Source organism: Gasterosteus aculeatus, chromosome 3 (assembly GCF_964276395.1).
Source record: "Gasterosteus aculeatus chromosome 3, fGasAcu3.hap1.1, whole genome shotgun sequence".
Taxonomy (NCBI): domain Eukaryota; kingdom Metazoa; phylum Chordata; class Actinopteri; order Perciformes; family Gasterosteidae; genus Gasterosteus; species Gasterosteus aculeatus.
Window position 1 is genome coordinate 8,776,301 of NC_135690.1, and position 17,728 is coordinate 8,794,028.

The 17,728-nt window shown below is 43.0% G+C and overlaps 2 protein-coding genes across 2 annotated transcripts; one reads left to right on the top strand and one right to left on the bottom strand.

Annotated features, from left to right (window-relative positions):
• Positions 1 to 5,580: 5,580 nt before the first annotated feature.
• On the top strand, positions 5,581 to 14,330 carry LOC120816336 (uncharacterized). Its single transcript, XM_078098914.1, has 8 exons — positions 5,581 to 5,677; positions 5,808 to 5,910; positions 6,595 to 6,648; positions 6,792 to 6,973; positions 12,015 to 12,042; positions 13,490 to 13,629; positions 13,742 to 13,850; positions 14,006 to 14,330. Exons 1-8 carry the CDS (start codon positions 5,596 to 5,598, stop codon positions 14,142 to 14,144), a joined length of 837 nt encoding a protein of 278 aa, XP_077955040.1. The 5' UTR covers positions 5,581 to 5,595; the 3' UTR covers positions 14,145 to 14,330.
• LOC144405497 (uncharacterized) lies at positions 7,684 to 8,758 on the bottom strand. Its single transcript, XM_078099042.1, has 4 exons — positions 8,541 to 8,758; positions 8,281 to 8,389; positions 8,090 to 8,164; positions 7,684 to 7,983 (listed from the first exon to the last, which is right to left on the bottom strand). The coding sequence occupies exons 1-4, from the start codon at positions 8,614 to 8,616 to the stop codon at positions 7,896 to 7,898; spliced, it is 348 nt and encodes a 115-aa protein (XP_077955168.1). The 5' UTR covers positions 8,617 to 8,758; the 3' UTR covers positions 7,684 to 7,895.
• Positions 14,331 to 17,728: the final 3,398 nt, after the last annotated feature.

The following is a 17,728-nucleotide window of genomic DNA, read 5'->3' on the forward strand; positions in this document are numbered from 1 at the left end:
ATAAGGAAAACGGCAGAGGACTGTGGCCTTCTGTAGGAGCGCCAACAAAGAGCCAGCTCACGACCCCGTCCTCCTACACACTCCCTCTCTCAAAGACTGCGGTGGACAATCACGATTGAAAGAGGCGCCACTTGAAGAAGTATATTCCTTATTTTCACCAGTTGTGTGTATATTCGACCAAAAAACATGGAGCAGAGATGTGCTTCTTTTCGTTTTGTCCTTCTCCACCATGAGTAAAGTTAAGTTCTGATGACCCTTGTGTGAAATTGACCAACACAAAGCTCCGAATGGTGTTTGGCTGATGTCAAGTAGAGTGCTTTAAACAGAGAACGACGCGTGAAAGTGTGTGTAAGGGTGTGTGTGCCTGCATTTGCGTGTACGTATGTGCTCGCGTGAGCCTCCCTCGAGGGCCGGTTTCCATCTCGCTTTGTGTCTTCACAGTTGCTAAGCCGAAAAGCATCTCGATCTCCTGCAAAGCATCATAATGGGCCACGGGAAAGCATCTGGCGCTTTGAGGCGGCGAAAAAAAAAACGACCTTCCCCGCCTCGACCTGCCACTCTTACCCCCGACCGCCATAATGCGTTTTTCACGTTTCATTCTCCCCCGGCGCCACGACAGACTGCGCAATTACAAAGGCCCAATTAGTCAAGAGGGGATCACGACTTCGCCCGGGGACCGACGGGCCAATCGCATTGAGCGGTGCGCCACGAGAGCCTATGGGGCGGCGGCGTGGGTGGGTGGGACATGACTGCGGGGCGGAGGCGACACGGTGACATGGATGGAGAACGTTCCCTTGTTTCTGGTCATTTGTGTCACCAAAAGTTTTGATTGATGACCGCCGGGATGTTTTTCCCACTCTCCCCTGAGATTCCCAGCTCTCCTCTGGGGGGGTTTCAACAACGGGCCCCTACTTTAAGTTTGGCCCTTAGCCCTGAACCACATCCACACACGCACGCTTCTTGTTCCATTGGGGCCCCAGATGGCTGCTGCCCACACATCTGCACTGTGAAACACTAAATACAGGCCCGGCGTCCGTGTTGTCATGTGCATTCGCACATGTGAACATGCGTTCACACACATGAAGCGTCTCACAGTGATGAAGAGCACGGAAGGCGGCCAGAAAGGAGTAAAGCGAAGTAGATACGGAGATGTGTGTGAGTTTGTAAAGAGAAAAGCCAAAGGGACCGTAGGTGCGTGGGCGGATGAGAGAGAGGAACAAAAGAAGCCGAGTGGAGCGATGAGGAGCAGCGCATCGCCAGTGAGGTTTTGATTGGGTGGGTGGAGGTTGGAGAGGAGGAGGAGGAGGGGGAGGCGGTTGGGTGTTGAAAAAGGATCTTCCCTCAAAGCCTCGCTAAGATATTCCTGGAGTGAGTTAGCTTTTCATTTGGCTCGCGGTCCTACACAGACTGCCTACATGCAGCTAGAACCATTTCATATTCCTTCCAGCGGGCCGATGTGACCCATAATAGTCGGGTTTATTTTAAACGTGTGAGGTTTGGAGTGCGTGTGGATGAACTCCTCGGGTCATTAGCATGTCAGAGGCGTTCCGTTGGTACTCAGCTCTCTCCGCAACAGCTGCTCGTCTGGCGAATTACTCAATTGATGTGTGTGTGTGTGTGTGTGTGTGTGTGTATGTGTGTGCGAGTGGATGTGCGTCTGTGTTTATGCATGCGTGTGTTCGGCATAAACAAAGGGAGAAGCGAACAGACGGTTTCATCAAAAACACCAAAACACCAAACGGGTGTGTGGTCGTGCATCATTCGCTCACTTTGATTATTGAAGAAATCTCCATCAGCATCTCGTGCTTCTGCTTGTGTACTTGCGTGAGTGTGTGTGTGTGTGTGATTGCATAAACATGGTGTCAGAGTAATGAGATGTTCTCTCCATCCATCTGCTCTGCTGGCATATTCCTCTTCAGACGGCTCCTTTACGGGAGAGAGAGAGACGGAGCACGAGAGGGACAGATAAACAGTCGGAGTGAAGAGGTTCTGTGATAATGTGGGTTTTGTCCGTCAGTCACTGGAGCAACGACACACTCTCAGGTCGCCCCTCGGAGCTGCGAGGCTCCATTCAGACGTGGCCCTCTGAGGGGTTTTAACGCCTCGGTGTGGTTACCAGACTCTGAGCGTGACTCAGAAAGAGAGAGAGACCTCATTGTTCTGCTCCTCCTTATCTACCGTCTCAGGCAGGAAGCTCGCGCCGTCCCCCCCTCGGCGATGTGACCCGGCGGTGATACCGCGCGGCCTTGCCTGCGAAGATAACAGACCACCCTCAAAATACTCCTCTTTCTACCGACGCGAACCCTTCCCCTGGGTTGTGAGCATCTCCTCTGGCTCACCGCATCCTCGGGAGTCTCCCCGGCCGACCGTCAGCTCTGCCAGACTGAAACACCCGCGGGCTCCTCCTAATGTCACAGAGGTGCTTTAAAGTCTATATCCCCCCCCCACCTCCTCGTTTTCCTCTTCTACTGCTCACTGCTTCGGAGGCCGCGGATGTTACGGCGTCGGCCTGGGCGGTGGGAGTGCATTTCGGATTGTTACATCACACTTTTTCTTACAGTTTTTCCACAATAATTCTTCACCCCACCCCCCCCCCCGCAGCTCCTTCAGTCACCCACACTCTGGACACACGGGGCAGATGGGATGTAGGAGGAGGAGACGGCAAGGACAGAATCTGCCGGGCTCACATAATTATACATCAAGTAATTCAGCATAATTCCTCAATAAGATATTGAAGTGTGCATTGTGTTCCGTGGCTCGCGGCTTCGACGGCCTGGAACAATGCTAATTATCCTAAACTCTCTCTGAAAATCATGCTACAGCCAAGTGCTTAGAGAGTGTTTTCTTGGCCGCCTAAAGTCTCTTCTGTTGTGAAGGGCTTTTAAGGATACTGACAATGCCCCCCTCTGTTGTTTGCAGGAAGTTCCTTGCTTACTTATAACCCTTTTATTCCATGCTCCTTTGCCACGTTTGACATTTGGGGTTAGAAAGCTGTTGTTTTGGTCTTTTTGTGTGTGCCCATGTGTGTGTGTGTGTGTGTGTGTGCGCATCCCAGCCTTTCTTTTGGCCCAAACCCACGCAGGTGACCAGCGGAGGCCTTGTGTGGGTGGACAACTCAATGGTGACCCCCCTTCTCTTCACCCTCACCCTCTCTCCTCTTCCCTTCCCTCTTTCCTTGCCCTCCGTCCACCAGTATGAGTCCAAAGAGAGAGGGAGGGGGGCCCAGCAGAATAAAAGGTCTGACATCGTTCCTTAAGCAAAGTCACAAGCCCAAACGTTGCATTCAAAATCAACCAAAATCACAGCCTACAAAATAAAAAATAAATCATGAGTGTTGGACTTTGATGATGAAGTAGCAGCTCATGCATTGATGAGACAAGGATTATTATGTGAAGTAGTGCTGAAACAAGTGAACAGAACATAAAACAAGTATCATGAGACATTTGCTGAGTAGCTGTGCTACTCAATGTATACTTAATTGTAATTGTAACAAAAGGTCAATTGGTGCCTAATCTGAAAAAGGAGCCGCTCGTGGTTACAAACCGACAGAATTATCTGTGGACTCTACCAACCCCCCCCTGCTTCCGGGAGTATTTTGGATGAATGCTAATGAGGATTTGAAGCTGGTAACAGTTTGCTGACATGTAGGCCATGTCACGCTAATGAGAGACTAATGATCAATACCGTATTTACGCCTTGTTACATGCAGAGAACTGCTTTAAAATCATTGTTAGTTGAAAATGGGAAGAAGAATTTGGCTACTTTAACTTTCGCAACCTGTGATGTGTGTATTTCAGCTATGAATTACAGCAGTCTGAGACTGAATCAAAGGAACACGGCGATTCTTCACATTAAAGAAGCTAAAACTGGATTATTGGCATTACTTTTAATACAAATACTAAAACCAATGACAAACGATGATAAAAGTGTTCCCAATACAACCTCTGTGATTGCCTCATCTAAAGTGATTAATGATCTGATCACGATGAACAAGTCGGGCTGTAACCTCACAGTTTCCTTCGGGGAGGAAACGCAAGATGACGACACAAGGCTGTTTTTTAGGATTAGCGAGGATTAAGGTGTCAAACGAGACGATTGTTCAGTTTATCGCGTTGCCCTTTCCCTTCTCAGTGGGAACCGGTCGCTAACACACAGATAGAGCACGGATTACGGGCCAGGATGCAAACCGCCCCCCGAGAACGTTAAAACCTCGTCATGAACAGTATTTTGTAGCCGGTGTCAGTATCAGATATGCCGGTTGTGTGTCACCATCACGTCTCATCCATCCAGCATGTCACGCTTGACCATACAACACTGCCCCCTGACGGAGGACGGCCGCACAAACTGCTGCTGGACACCCGTCAAATGTGGAGAGTGTGTGATGTGCTAAATTGGGATGTGTGGGCCTGACCGGCGAGTAGGAGGGCGGATGAGGTTTCAAGGAGAGCACAAGATGGGCAAATCAAAAGGAGAACATGATGATTCATGGGCCCTGAAACTGTCACGAAAATGACATGACTTAGATCGGCGAACTGGATCACATGCCTGTAACAGACGGAAACAATACGGAAGAGTGACTGGCATCAATAAATACTCAAATCCCTCAATTTGAGAGAAAATAGTACAGCTGCAAGGGTGTGATCCCGTATCAGTTATTTCCATTTGAAGGACATGCATTATGCACATCGTTATATGAACACAATAGCAGAAGTAAATTGTCTGCTGGGCTAATTTTCTTCCTGCCAAAACTAATTCTCATGAATCCTGGAGGATCATTAAATTAAACTCTTAAATTAAAGGGAGAGAAGTTGCTGCTGTTGAGTCGTTCCACTTCATGTCTGAGGGCAAAGGAGACGGAATACACACTCTCATTAATCACAGCTTCATGTACTCAACCGGCAGCGTGGTTTCCAGCTTCTGCATTTATGAAGTGCCCTTGAGCAGGACACACAGAATCAGCTGCAGTGGCCCAAATCCGTTGCTGGCCTTCACAATGAAAACGGCAACTAAAAAAAAGCATTTTTCATTTTAATTGGCTTAATTGGGTCGTTCTTCAATCTTTAGATTGCTGATTATGTAAACCAGTCCGACAACGGCTTCAACCCACAATGTCAAATTAGGACATTACGATCATATTTGTCAACACGGGAAAAAATATGAAGCAAGACGAGGGCAATATTTTGTGCAACAAATTATATTTAAGAGCAATTATGCAGGCGTATGCGCTGAGAGCTAAATATGCAGCAATATGCAGTAGCTTTGGAGGAAACTAAACAAAGGGGAGAAAGTGTGATCATAAGAACCTGCTGTGCTGTAATACATCGGTGCAATTGCGCCCACATACACAAATCTGGGTGTTGCATAATGGCAGAGCAGAGGTCTAATTTGTAGGATCAAAGTGCAACGTGTGCAACCTTGGCTGCCACGATGCAACAGTGGGCTTCCTGTCCTCAATTTAGCAACCACAGGAGACAAGTAACATGAGCATTGTTTGAGCATTGTTTGATCCGTATGTATATCTATATATAGATATACATATAAATACAATACAGAGGTTGTGTATTCAGTCAGTTGTCTACTCTTTGCATCGCTAGCATGGCTCCCAGAGGAAGGATCGCCGTGACAACCGCTCTCCTCTGCTTCATACTGGCCCTACTCGGTCCGGCTCCAGCTGCGTGTAAGTTAATTTCATCGCATTTCACCTCCGCTTTTCCATCTAACTGAAATACAGCAGATATTACATTGGGAATTGTATGTTTAACAGATCATTTGTGGCGTGACGTGTTTGTGTGTGTGTGTGTGCGCAGTGCGTTCCAATGCGGGAAAAGCCTGTGGCACCAGCTACAATAGGAAGCCGGTACCCTTCCAGCGTATAAGGGGCTACAAAGAACAAACCACCAGGGAGATCGTGTAAGGCCGTCCGAACCCACAGACTCCATCTGAATCGGTTCAGTGACATTATCATCTGACATCTCATCAGTGTCAAACCTTCATGAGAGGGTTGGTGAAGACTAACTGATTGGATTGATTTGATTAACTTAACAAATATTCGAAAGACACCGGTAATTGTTTTTTGGAAAGCATTACTAATATTGAATTCTAAAAAATGTATTGCCATGAAAATAAGCCATTGATTTACAACAATATTTTACTGTCAAAACTAATTACATGGATTTCATGACTCTAAAAAGGCTGCCGTTTGATCTGCTCCATATCTCCATAAATCGTGTTCATAAATGATTGTATGCAGGCTGCCTGGGCTTTAAAATTGAAAAAATCCAATTACGCAACAGAGCTCGGTATCAAACTCCAATACTTTTTGATACCGATGGAATTGTACCAAAAGCAGCGAATGAATATCAATAGAAAGTTCCTGCAGGGATGCACTGTGTTCCTGTAAGACACAGTCAAATGCTAACGCATTTGATAAACCAAAATAGGTTTTGTGGAAAACTCATTAGCTTTCCTCAAAAAAAAGTTTAAATCAAATCATTTTGTTTATCAAAACTGGAATTATGAAAAAGAACGTATAGCTGTACTTTCCGTGGAATTACAAATTACTTTACTAATGTATGATGTTTCTCACCATTGCAGTTTCTACATGGTTAAGAAGAATGCAACATGTGCCGTGCACGCAAAGATGAGTGGGTGAGGAAAAATCTGGAATTACTCGAAACTCCTACTCACTTTGAAATACCAAATGGTTTCAGTTGGATGTGGACCTTGACATTAGAAGAAGCTTTTCCTTTGTTTTGGGAGCATTGTGAGTAAAAACGTTTATTTCTATACAGTTTGAAACTGAAGAAGACGTCCAAGGCCGGCACCGCTGGAGATTGGACTCCAATGAGAAAAGTGGATCTTTTGTCCCACAGAAGCCTTCCAGAAAAGAACCCACGGTTTCTATTAGCGGAAATCAGGTTTTGGTCTTTGGAATTAAATCATTTGAGTTGTAGCAATGCTGATTTGAGAGAATGTTTTACAGAATTGAACATACTATAATCCATTTATGTTGGGAGTATTAATTAATTAATAATTAAGTGCTATTGACTTTTACTGCCTAAACATATGCAGTGTGGATGTAATTATGATCCAAACGAGGACCTCAGAAGAAGCACTTTATTAGATCATGTGCTTGGCTGCTGTTGACATAAACATCTTTACGTTTCATTACCTGGAATCAGTTTCATGTTTAGAAACATGCTGACATGCTATTTCTCGCAAACACATAAATCTATTTCATAAAACAACACCGTTGTCCTCATTTATTTTATTAAACTACAACAAACACACGTAACTTCTAACGTAGTCGCAGCTCATTTATTTTGTTTTTAATTGAACTTTTTTGGAAAATGTCAACAGTTTTTTAACAAAAGCGCATTAAACCATCATTTGTCATATAATAACCTGAGCGGATGAATAATGCCTCATACAAATGCCCAACTTGACTTACGGGGAGTCAGTGTCTATTTTAGGGCGACTCCCGGCGGGGTGGCTGCTGCAGTCAGACACGTGCTCTCCTCATCTAGGCTGAAGTCCTGAAGTTATTTCATGTCCCCACTAGATGGCAAAATTGACCCGTAAAAACAGCCGAGCCTCTTTCAGCTACATCACGAGGTGTGTTGACGAATCATTTGATGAGCTTGGCTGTCGATGATTTCCATTAAAAAGAGAAACACGTGAGGATGGAGGACAGTAACATTTTATTTTTTCAATGGCAAACAACAGAACTTTTAATTAGATTGCTTCGGACATGTTTTGTCTATTTATCATTTAAGCCTTATGTTAGCTGAAATAACACAGGGAGGACATTTTTTAAAGAAAGGGAAAGACATAAATAGCGCTGCTAATAAATATTAAATATTACATTAAAAGCATTTTAAATATTTTTAAATTATTCAGTAATTTGCTGTTGATTTCAGATTTCTAGGCGCGCTGGAGGTTGTAGAAGCACGAGTGGTGCTCCGGTTTGCTCTGCGGATTTGCCTGCAAGACAAACAGGAGATCACAGTTAAATTAACAGCTAATCACAGGTCCGACGCAACACAGTGACAGAAATGGTCGTTACTGAAAATGTTCTAAGATGACTCACTCAAGCTCCTTGACCTTCGCAAAAACCCACTCTTGTTTCCAGTGGCTGCAGACTTCTCCGTCTGTGGTCTCAAATCTTGGAGGAAAGAAATAAAGAAAAAGCTCAATCACAAGCTCTAAATCGATTTTTAAGAAATTTCCAACGTATTGATCATCCCTCTCTGTTAGATAAAGTAAGGAGGTGTTTCTTACATGACTGCTTTGACGCAAGGGGGTTTCTTCCTCTGGACCCTGTACCCCAGGATGGCAGCAGTGACATTTGCAACGCTGACCTCAGTGCAGCACTTGATTATCTTAATTTCTGTTTTTTTTTTGGGGGAAAACAAGCAGAGGATCGGTTGTTACAAGCACACATCTCGTACAGCTATGAAATATGAATTAATGCATTTACATCAAAAGATGCTGGAGCAGGCCAGTTGCGCAAAGTGCAGGATCTCTAACAGGGAACTTACCAGATGCCGATGCCGTTATTGCGAGGACCCCGGCGACGAGAGCCAAGCACGCCAGTCTTCTGATGTACGACTGCATGGTTTCCACGGGAGATGTTGCAGAGGTTCTTTGGAGAAGCTTAATGTATGATGTCCTCTGACCAGACCTCTGATTTATACCGCGGAAAGAGGAACCGGGGAAACCTGACCGGATGAATTGTATCTTAGGGCTTTCTACATATTGTGTGAGTAGGGGACGCACTTGGATGATACTTTAGATGACCGCTTCCTTTTTTTGTGATTTCTTCATGACATTGACTGGGGTGACTTGAGAAAGAGAATCCGTCATCTACAGTGATCACTTCTTTCTACTATTTTATTACCATCCATAACAGTTAAATAAAATGTATTCATGTTTGATTAAACTAATTTAACAGATTTTCAACCGGTTTAGGCATTATTGGATATTTTTATATTCATTCTTTCTGGAGTTTGCATATTCGTATAATTTTAGCGCGTCTTCCTGCGGGCTCAATAAATTGCAAATTAAGGTCAATAGGGAAATTAATTATGCCTCGCGAAGTGAGTATAAACGTCTCTACAAATGTTAGCTGGGCGACAAATCGTATTGTTCCAGCTCTCCGGCACAATCCAGGGCTCTAGTTAACCAACTAGTTAACTACGATGCCTCTTCCCTATGGTGTTATACATTTTTGTCGTTAAAAATAATGCAGATTCAGCATAAATCAAATGCAGAATCATGTGCTCGTCACACCAAGAAAAGTGTGACTGTTCTTCCTTCCTGCCCTCTTTTCTATCTGGGGCTGGCAGTCATGTAGAGAAAAGGGGAAGGAAGGAGATCCCCGAGCTTTCCACCACAAACCTCCGCTCATCCTTCCCCCAAATTGAGTAATTCATCCTTGCAAGTTCCGTTCTTGTAGTTACAAGTCTTAACTTGTTTTTGCACAATTCAAAGTAGACAGGCATTCCTTTCTAAATTGAACATGTGAGTTACCACAAACTAGGAGGAGAGGTTTTTTTTCATTCAATAAAAAGCTGCCAAATGCCAGATAACCAAAATGACTGAAAAATCTGATTCATTGCTGCCAGTAAGGTTTCCAGTTGCTCCACAAGACAAGTTGGTTCCAAAGGGAAATACATTTACAATGATTGGCCTTTATTTACTTTACATTATCACATTGCAATATTTTAAAATAATTTAAAGTAAAAGGCCGGTAAGTCATCCATAATAGTATCTAGCCCAAGAGCAGATTACAGAACCACCAGTGTGTTTTGACTGAATGGCACCAAAACGCAAGCGACCTGGGGATCGATTGTCGTGCTGTTCCTACATCATGGCCTACGCTTGGTTTCTCAAGAAAGCCGTGTCTTGTGTCTTATAACGACAGTATTTTTCCAGTGGTTTGCAGGGGGATCTGCGATGCAAAGAGTAGTATTTTTTGATAAGAAAAGCAAAATGAATATAGAAAATGCCCACATGGTTTCTGTTTTGGATTAAGGTTTCTTAGAAGTTTTAGATTATCTGGCAACACAGCCGACTTTCATATGAGGCCTGAAGGCTTATTCATACTTTCCACGTCTACGTGTCTGTGAGGGGTCGTTCGCATCACAAGTGCACTGACTGTGCAGGCTAAGGTCTCGTTTTGCACAGCAGTCGAGCAGAAGATAACAGAGTGGATATCTGTTCTGAGGAGAGGGTTTAGCGAGCGGCTGTTATGCGAGTCAATATAATTTCTCTTTATGCGAACACAAAGACAGCTGACATCGTGGCCCTGAATCGTAGTGGGAGGCGGCCCTCGACCAGTACAATTCTGAAGCTGTCTGCAAACAGTATGTTCGAGGCTAATAGGATTAATGCAGAGGTCTTTGTTTATTATACAGAGACAGGCAAGCTAGTTATGTAGAGAAAATATTCATTATAATGAAAGAGTTATTAAGATATGCAAATATATGTTTTCCTCTATGAAGGATATTTATGAAATCTCAACACTCGGTGAGGAAATCTTGTTATCAATCTCAGACAGTATGAAGAGCTTTGAATACCGACCTCTAACTTCTAACTACATTTCACTTGGCATGCATCACAGAGGCCTTTCTGTGTGGAGTCGCTCCAAAGGGGATCAGCGTAATTGGTGATTCTAAATTGCCCGTAGGTGTGTGGGCGCGAGGGTGTTTGTTTCTCTGTCGGCCCTGCGATTGGCTGGTGACCAATCCAGCGCGTGACCCGTTTCTCGCCCCATGTGAGCTGGGATTGACCCCACGACCCCCCCACCCTGCATGAAGGATAAGCGACTTTGAAGATGGATGGATGTATTACACAATGAGTATTTTCATTAGTTACTGTTCGTGGGAATTGAAGATGAAAGATGTGTAGTAAGGTTTTTTTCATCAATGGTTCTCATAACGTAAGGTTGACGGTCACTAAGCAGCAGAGTCAGCTGATCTCTAATTACACAGGCATGCATTTACTGGATGCGGTGAATGAAATGTTAGAATTACTTATGAAAAGCAGAAATGTTTTCTCAAAATGAGGAAGGAACCATGAGCAGTGTGATCGTCACCGCAACAATGGAGATCAAATTGCGAAACCTATACTCATTCTGAATTAAAACAGAAAGTTCCCCTTGTGAATGAGGCTCCTTTTTATGAGAATCATGAAGACGTTTTTTATTTTACATCATGGCCCTTTATCTAAAAGATTAAATCAAGACTGTAACAGCGTCAGATTTATTCTTCTTCGTATCATTATCTTTATGGTTTCCAAAGGAGAGAACAATGCGGTGAAATACTTAGTGGGACGATCTTAAAGTGAATCAGTGGCCTGCAGACCTGATTATTCCTCCATCATAATAACTGGCTATCAGGGAAGAGGGACAAGACAGAGCCAATTAAACATAATGGAGCTATCTAAAAAATTCCACTTACACTGTCATGCTATAAAGTGGCGGGGCGACATTGGTCTGAGCTCACTGGCTGCGGGATGACTTCCTGCAGGGGAGTTGAATTTTCAATCTTTAGGTTTTGTGCTCAATTTCTTAACATGTATGATCTCAGTTTGCAACAACACTGTTTTTTTCACCCAACAACATTCCACAAGAATGAGAGTGAACAAACACAAAACTACTGCTTTATATAAAACAATAACTCAGTGTATGCAAAAAAAATAAAAAAAGTTTGATTTTAATTAAATGTAAAATTGTAGTTTATAAAGCTCCCATGGTTGCAGTTTGATTTGATTTAGGTGCAACTACTGCTTGGACAAAGCTGTAATAACTGTTTGTTTGCCTCTTAGGGGCAGCAGAAACAAGTGGTAAACATAACATATAACACATATCAACATGGAACGTTTAAGTCGATCAAACTGCAAATCAGTTGCCTTTTTACACATTCTGCAGTTACAGATCAACATTAGCGTGCATTTGGAGACTTGCTTTGGTCCATATTATAATTTGTGACCCTCTCTCGTTGTCTCCTGAGGGAAATATCTGGTCCTCCAGCTGTTGGGGTGAGTCGCTAACTGTGTTGTGGTTTCTTTTTGTTGCTGAAGCTCTGCTGCATCCTGAAAAGCACTATGAGTGTATTGAACCCAGACAGTAAAGTTGCGGTACAGAGAGCTATCAAGAGTCAAGCCTCACTTTGAAGCTACATAAAGCCGAGTCAATCAGCGCATTCAGATAAATCTTCCAGTTCATCGCTTCAAGTATCTCCTTTCATATTGTCACCCAGTTTTGTCATTTGACACGATGTAGCAATGTATTATAGCCACTAAAGACAAGGACATACTTAAATATTATACATGTATATTAAATTAACTAAACTCAAATGTGTTTTTGTCACCTAACTTTATCATAACTCTGTTTTTATTCTCCACATCACAGTAATGGAAATAGATGTGACACTACCCAGCTAGCTAACGCCATGCTAACATCAGCACAGAAAAGATTCTCATCAGATAATGTTTTCCTCGTTTAACTTAACCCAAAATCTTGTAATGAACCACAAAACTGGATGCACATTGTCCTGATTAACTTTGAATTATAGTGCTTTGGCTTATCTGCGTTTATCTTCAACTCCCTCTTTTGGACATTTAGGACATTTCAAGGAGAGCGACATGAACTGAAATACAGAACAGATTTGATTTTCAAACTATTACTTCGTCAAATGTATGGCGGTCGTATATGTAATTTACTTTCTTACTAATAGACAGTGGTTTTCACGGTGTTCAGTCTACCATGGAGGTCTTTCTGACAGACGTAACAGTGATGTATTGAGTTGATTAAGTATCATGTCATTTTCTTTTTCTGACGTTTTGGGGGAATGAGCTTCCCGGCACGTCTCCCCGATGTTGTTGCAGGGATTTTGTGACTTGGCAATATGTATTTGAGGATGTATTTATGTCCACTTGTCTCCCAAGAAGCTGACCGGCACCACGTGCAACAGTGACTGAGCCTGTGGACACTGTGGTCCTTTCACATGCTCGCACTATGCGGGTTTTAATAGAGGCATGGTTTGATAAATGAGTTCGTACATTCGTTTCTGTTTGTGTAACACACACATGTAAAGCAGCACAGGAACTTGTCTTCACCCCTGTGGTTGCAGAAATGAGCACTCCCTCTTCAGAAACACTCGCCTCAAAAAACAGTAGAAAACGAGTTCATGACCACCAACTATCTCATGTAAAAGCAATCTGAAAAAAAAAATACTACTTGATACAGCTGATTTTAAGAGATTGGTCCAAACCTGCCCGTTAACAAAAGGGATGCTACAGAAAGCTAAAACAAGAGGAAGGTTGAGACCACATTCTCCTCCAGTGGAACATCTCAGACCACCGCTGATGAGGCAGGAGCGAGGGCCACACCGGTGAGCCGCTGCGGAAGGAAACACTTGCTCTACTTTCCGACTATCTGCATATCCGTGGGTTCAGCGTGCTCGGCCTTCAAGTTGCATAAATGAATGTTGGCTGTGCTTAAAAAGGGCGTGCAGAGCAGACACAAGCATCACATTGAATTTAGCCAGAGACGAGCAATGGCAAGTCTGGCTTTCGTCTCGCTTCTTCTTGTAGCTATCGTGGTCTCCACAGCCTCAGCTCAAGGTAAGAAACAATACGAAGACTTTTATGTGTTTTTATTTAAATTATTAACATCCAATGATTGTGGAAAACAGGATGATGATGATGATGAGTCTAGTCTTGTGTCTTTATTCAGGTGGTTTACCCAGTTGTTGTCAAAAAATTCGAAACACTAGAATCCATCGAGGCTGCCTGAAGAGTTACTACAAACAACTCAATCCGCCGTGCGCAAAAACAGCAATAGTGTAAGTCATCCGCTCGGTCCAACGCTGGTTTAATGTGCATTTTTCTAATAAAAGTTCAGTACGTGAAGAGCGTTCTGACTCGTGTTTCAGAATAATCGGTTGGCATCTTGGGGATGTTGCTGAATGTACATTTTCTTTGATGTGATTTTCAATAGATTTATAACGGTGAAAGGCAAGAGGATCTGCGCTGCCCCCGAGAACTGGTGGACAAAGAAAAGCATGGCCTACCTGGACAGGAAGAAACCGGCCACTCCAACACGCACGCAACATCATTGCTCACCCAAATTAAGCTAAAATGAGGAGGCAATAGCTCCCAAATTTCTCTTCTCCCGTTTGAGTTCCAGACTGTTGAATGTTTCATTAAGTGAAATGATACCTATTATAGCTGCCTTTTGTGTGTGATGGTCCAATTATTTGATTTTGTTTGATGACTGTCAATTTATAAATACTACTACTTACCGAATAAATGAATTGTCACAATGTCACGGCTACGTTTTGGTGATTTGGTGTTTTAGACAGATTGCTCTCCAAGTGTGTGTGTGTGTGTGTGTGTGTGTGGAGAAAAGTCGCAGCCGGTTCCTCAGCATCCAGGGGTGTCACCTCCTCATCTCCTTATCTCATCTGTCAATGCACTCATTTCCCAAGTAAAAGGCCAGATAACAACAACGCACCATGTTTACGTATCTGAGTCATGGGGCAGTGAAATGAAAGATGGTGGAGATTATTTAGTCTGTGAGGGTCCAAAGAGGAGTACGCAGTCAACAATGTTGAGAGCTTCCAATTCTGTGAAGTAAAAGTGGGATTATCATAACTTCAGTAATATAAGTGCAATTACTACCAGCAATGAACAACCATGAGTAAAAGCACAACATTCACAGTAATTGTTAAACCATTATAACTCACATCATTAACAAATGTGTAATAGAGTTTATAAGGTGGAGCTAATTTTAACCAATTTCAATAGTTTAAAAAATAAATACTTGAAATACTCTTAAATACTGGAAAGTTTAAACTATAACAATGCATCCTTTTTTTAGTCCATTGTATGTTTTGTAAATATACACATATATATATATATATATTGGGCAAGAAACGGGGTTACAGCATTCACACTCACACACCTATGGGCAATATATTTATTTATATATATGTATAAATATATATATATATTTGTCAAAATGCACTATAAAACCATTCTGAATGAATTTCCCAATGCATTTTCTAGGTGGTGTGTGTTCTTGACAGATTACTGTCTAAGTGTGTGTTTGGAGAAAAGCTTCAATCGATATCTTAGCATCCAGAGGCGCCTTCTTCTCCATTTCTCATCTCTTTGTGTCATCTCTTTCTGCGCTTCTCTTGCACACAAAAAAATCCATAAATAATTTCAAATATATTTATATAGGTTTAGCTATATATTTATCAAATATAAACATATGGATTTCTTTGTGCTGTCATAAAAACTGACCATAAAAAAGACCGACCACAACTTTCTTTAATCCAAAGTGTACTTTCTAACGTGGTCTATGGAACGTGAGTCATTCTCAGTTTGATCTTTTTTCCCCATTCTGGTGGCCGCCGCGCTCCACCTGCCCTCGCTCTACTGGTTTGACGAGGTGGGCTTCGGGTTCACAAGGGGGAAGATTTAGGGGCTTTCTGTTTCCATGTTCCGGGGGCCCAACGCGACGAACAAAAAGGCACCAAGCAACCTGCTATTTACTACGCGTAGGCGGAGAGAGAAAGTACAGCTCGGCGCCTGCATGCTGCAACCGAAGGTTTGAGAGCGGAGAACGTTTGAGGTCAGCGCAGCGTTTACTCAAACCACTGTGCAATGGGTTTTCCCCACACCTCACCTTGATGGGTGGCCCACCATTGTTGCCACGTGTTTGAGTGAACGGTTGAGTGCGTGCGCAGCTGCTTACACCCGTGACTAAATACGAGTGGAAATACAATAAAAGTGTGAATATTATGTAATGACAAACCTATGCTTTAAGACTATCGGTGTTGAGTCTTGTGTTAATGTAAGTGCCACCATTGTGTCAAGTAGGCTGTACACACAGCCATGTAATGTTTCAGTGTTTGATTGTGTGTGTGTGTGTGTGTGTGTGTGTGTGTGTGTGTGTGTGTGTGTGTGTGTGTGTGTGCGTGTGGGTGTGTGTGCGTGTGGGTGTTTGTGGTTGGAAGATGACAATTAATATCTTGCTAAGTCCGAGTGAGTCTTATTCTGATGTAAAAGCAGTCTGAGATTGCACTTTTTTTCTGATGGGTTAACCACAAAACACCTCTGCAGTGCACACAAACGTATAACGCACACACACACACACACACTCACACACACACGCGCATGCGCACAAGTCATGTCATAAAAATGAAAGTTAAAGATTGTATAAACAAGTCAGAGGAATCTTTGTGTTCTCAGTGAACTAGTGACCCAGACTCAGAGCCCAGAGCTCTTCTGTATATGTTGTAGGCTTGGCCTGGATTTCAATATACAATTCCCCTATTGGTGCAATACCAAACACATTCTGTCCTTGAACCCTCGCATCAGAAAGGAACTATTAATAATAATTTGGATTATGACAAATAAAAAACTTAGGACTAACTAAAAGTTTTTCCCCACAAATCTTACATGCAAGTCAGCAAACCAGCGTTGCCTGTTTTGTTTTTGTTGTTATCAACATCAGAGCGGAAGAACAAGCTGTAAAAAACACATTTAGATGTTATCAGCTTATGAAGTAAACGCGCCTTAAAATAGAATAAAATAGTTTGGTGCTTAAAAAACAAAACGATACCCTGGACAATGAGAATAGCCCGGCTTTGACATTACTTACAGCCACTTCATGTTAATAAATGCACACAAGATTCTTAGAAGTCCGCATTTCTTTTTGTGCTTCCACTAACTTTGTTTCAGGGTTTTCAATTTTCTGAGAATAAAGGAAACTGTTCTGCAGAATTTAGAAGCCAGAAACATGCTCTCACACAGACATGCGTTCAGGAAGTGGCCCTTGTGGTAGTATAACAACCCCAGCGTTTCAAAACCAAACATCCTTGACAGCAAACAAATTTCACAAATATCCCACAAGCTACTACGTTATCATTGCAAACAAGGCACAACAATACAATGTATGTCTACTTATGAATATTTTACTAGTTTGCATGAGATTGTTCTTTATTAGTTGAATGTGGAAAATCTACTTCCTAAAAATGGCTTATATTTACCAAACAGTAGCCTATAAAAACACATTTGCACTTCAGTGCAAAATGCTTGGCCTGCAGAGTTTCTGCGTGCAGTTTTCTTGAGTACCGTCCTTGCAAACAACTTCACATTCAACACTGTGCTTCATGGGCCCTCGGCAATACACCTCGCATGACGGGCAAATCACATCCCTACGTTGCGTCAACTCACACAGGAAACCACAACAGGGGCATATTCTAGATTAGGCCAAATAAAAGGGAACCAAACCGCTTCCAGTGCATTTCCCCGGACCCTAAACACCAAATCGCCCACGAAAGCAATGCCATTGGTGTGCTAAGGAGTGTGGACGCTTGGATGGTCCTGATGGGCGGGTGGCACCTTGTACTCTAGCTCCCGTCTGGGAGCGAACAAGTCACTGACATGTAGCGCAAAAGCGATTTGAGCGGTCAAAAGACTTGAAAGGCGGTGTACACAAACACGTCTAATATGCAGCATTTGTAGTTTTACTGTCAGATAAGCTAGTTCAACTAAATTCAAAGCACACCTATGATTCGGTCCGTGCCGGCCGGGACTGAGCAGCCATCCACAACAATGCAAACAATCTCACCCCGCTCTTCTTATGCAGAGTTCATAGCTCCACTTGAGGGAATTAGGTATCCACGTGGAGGGATGGGAAAAAAAGAAC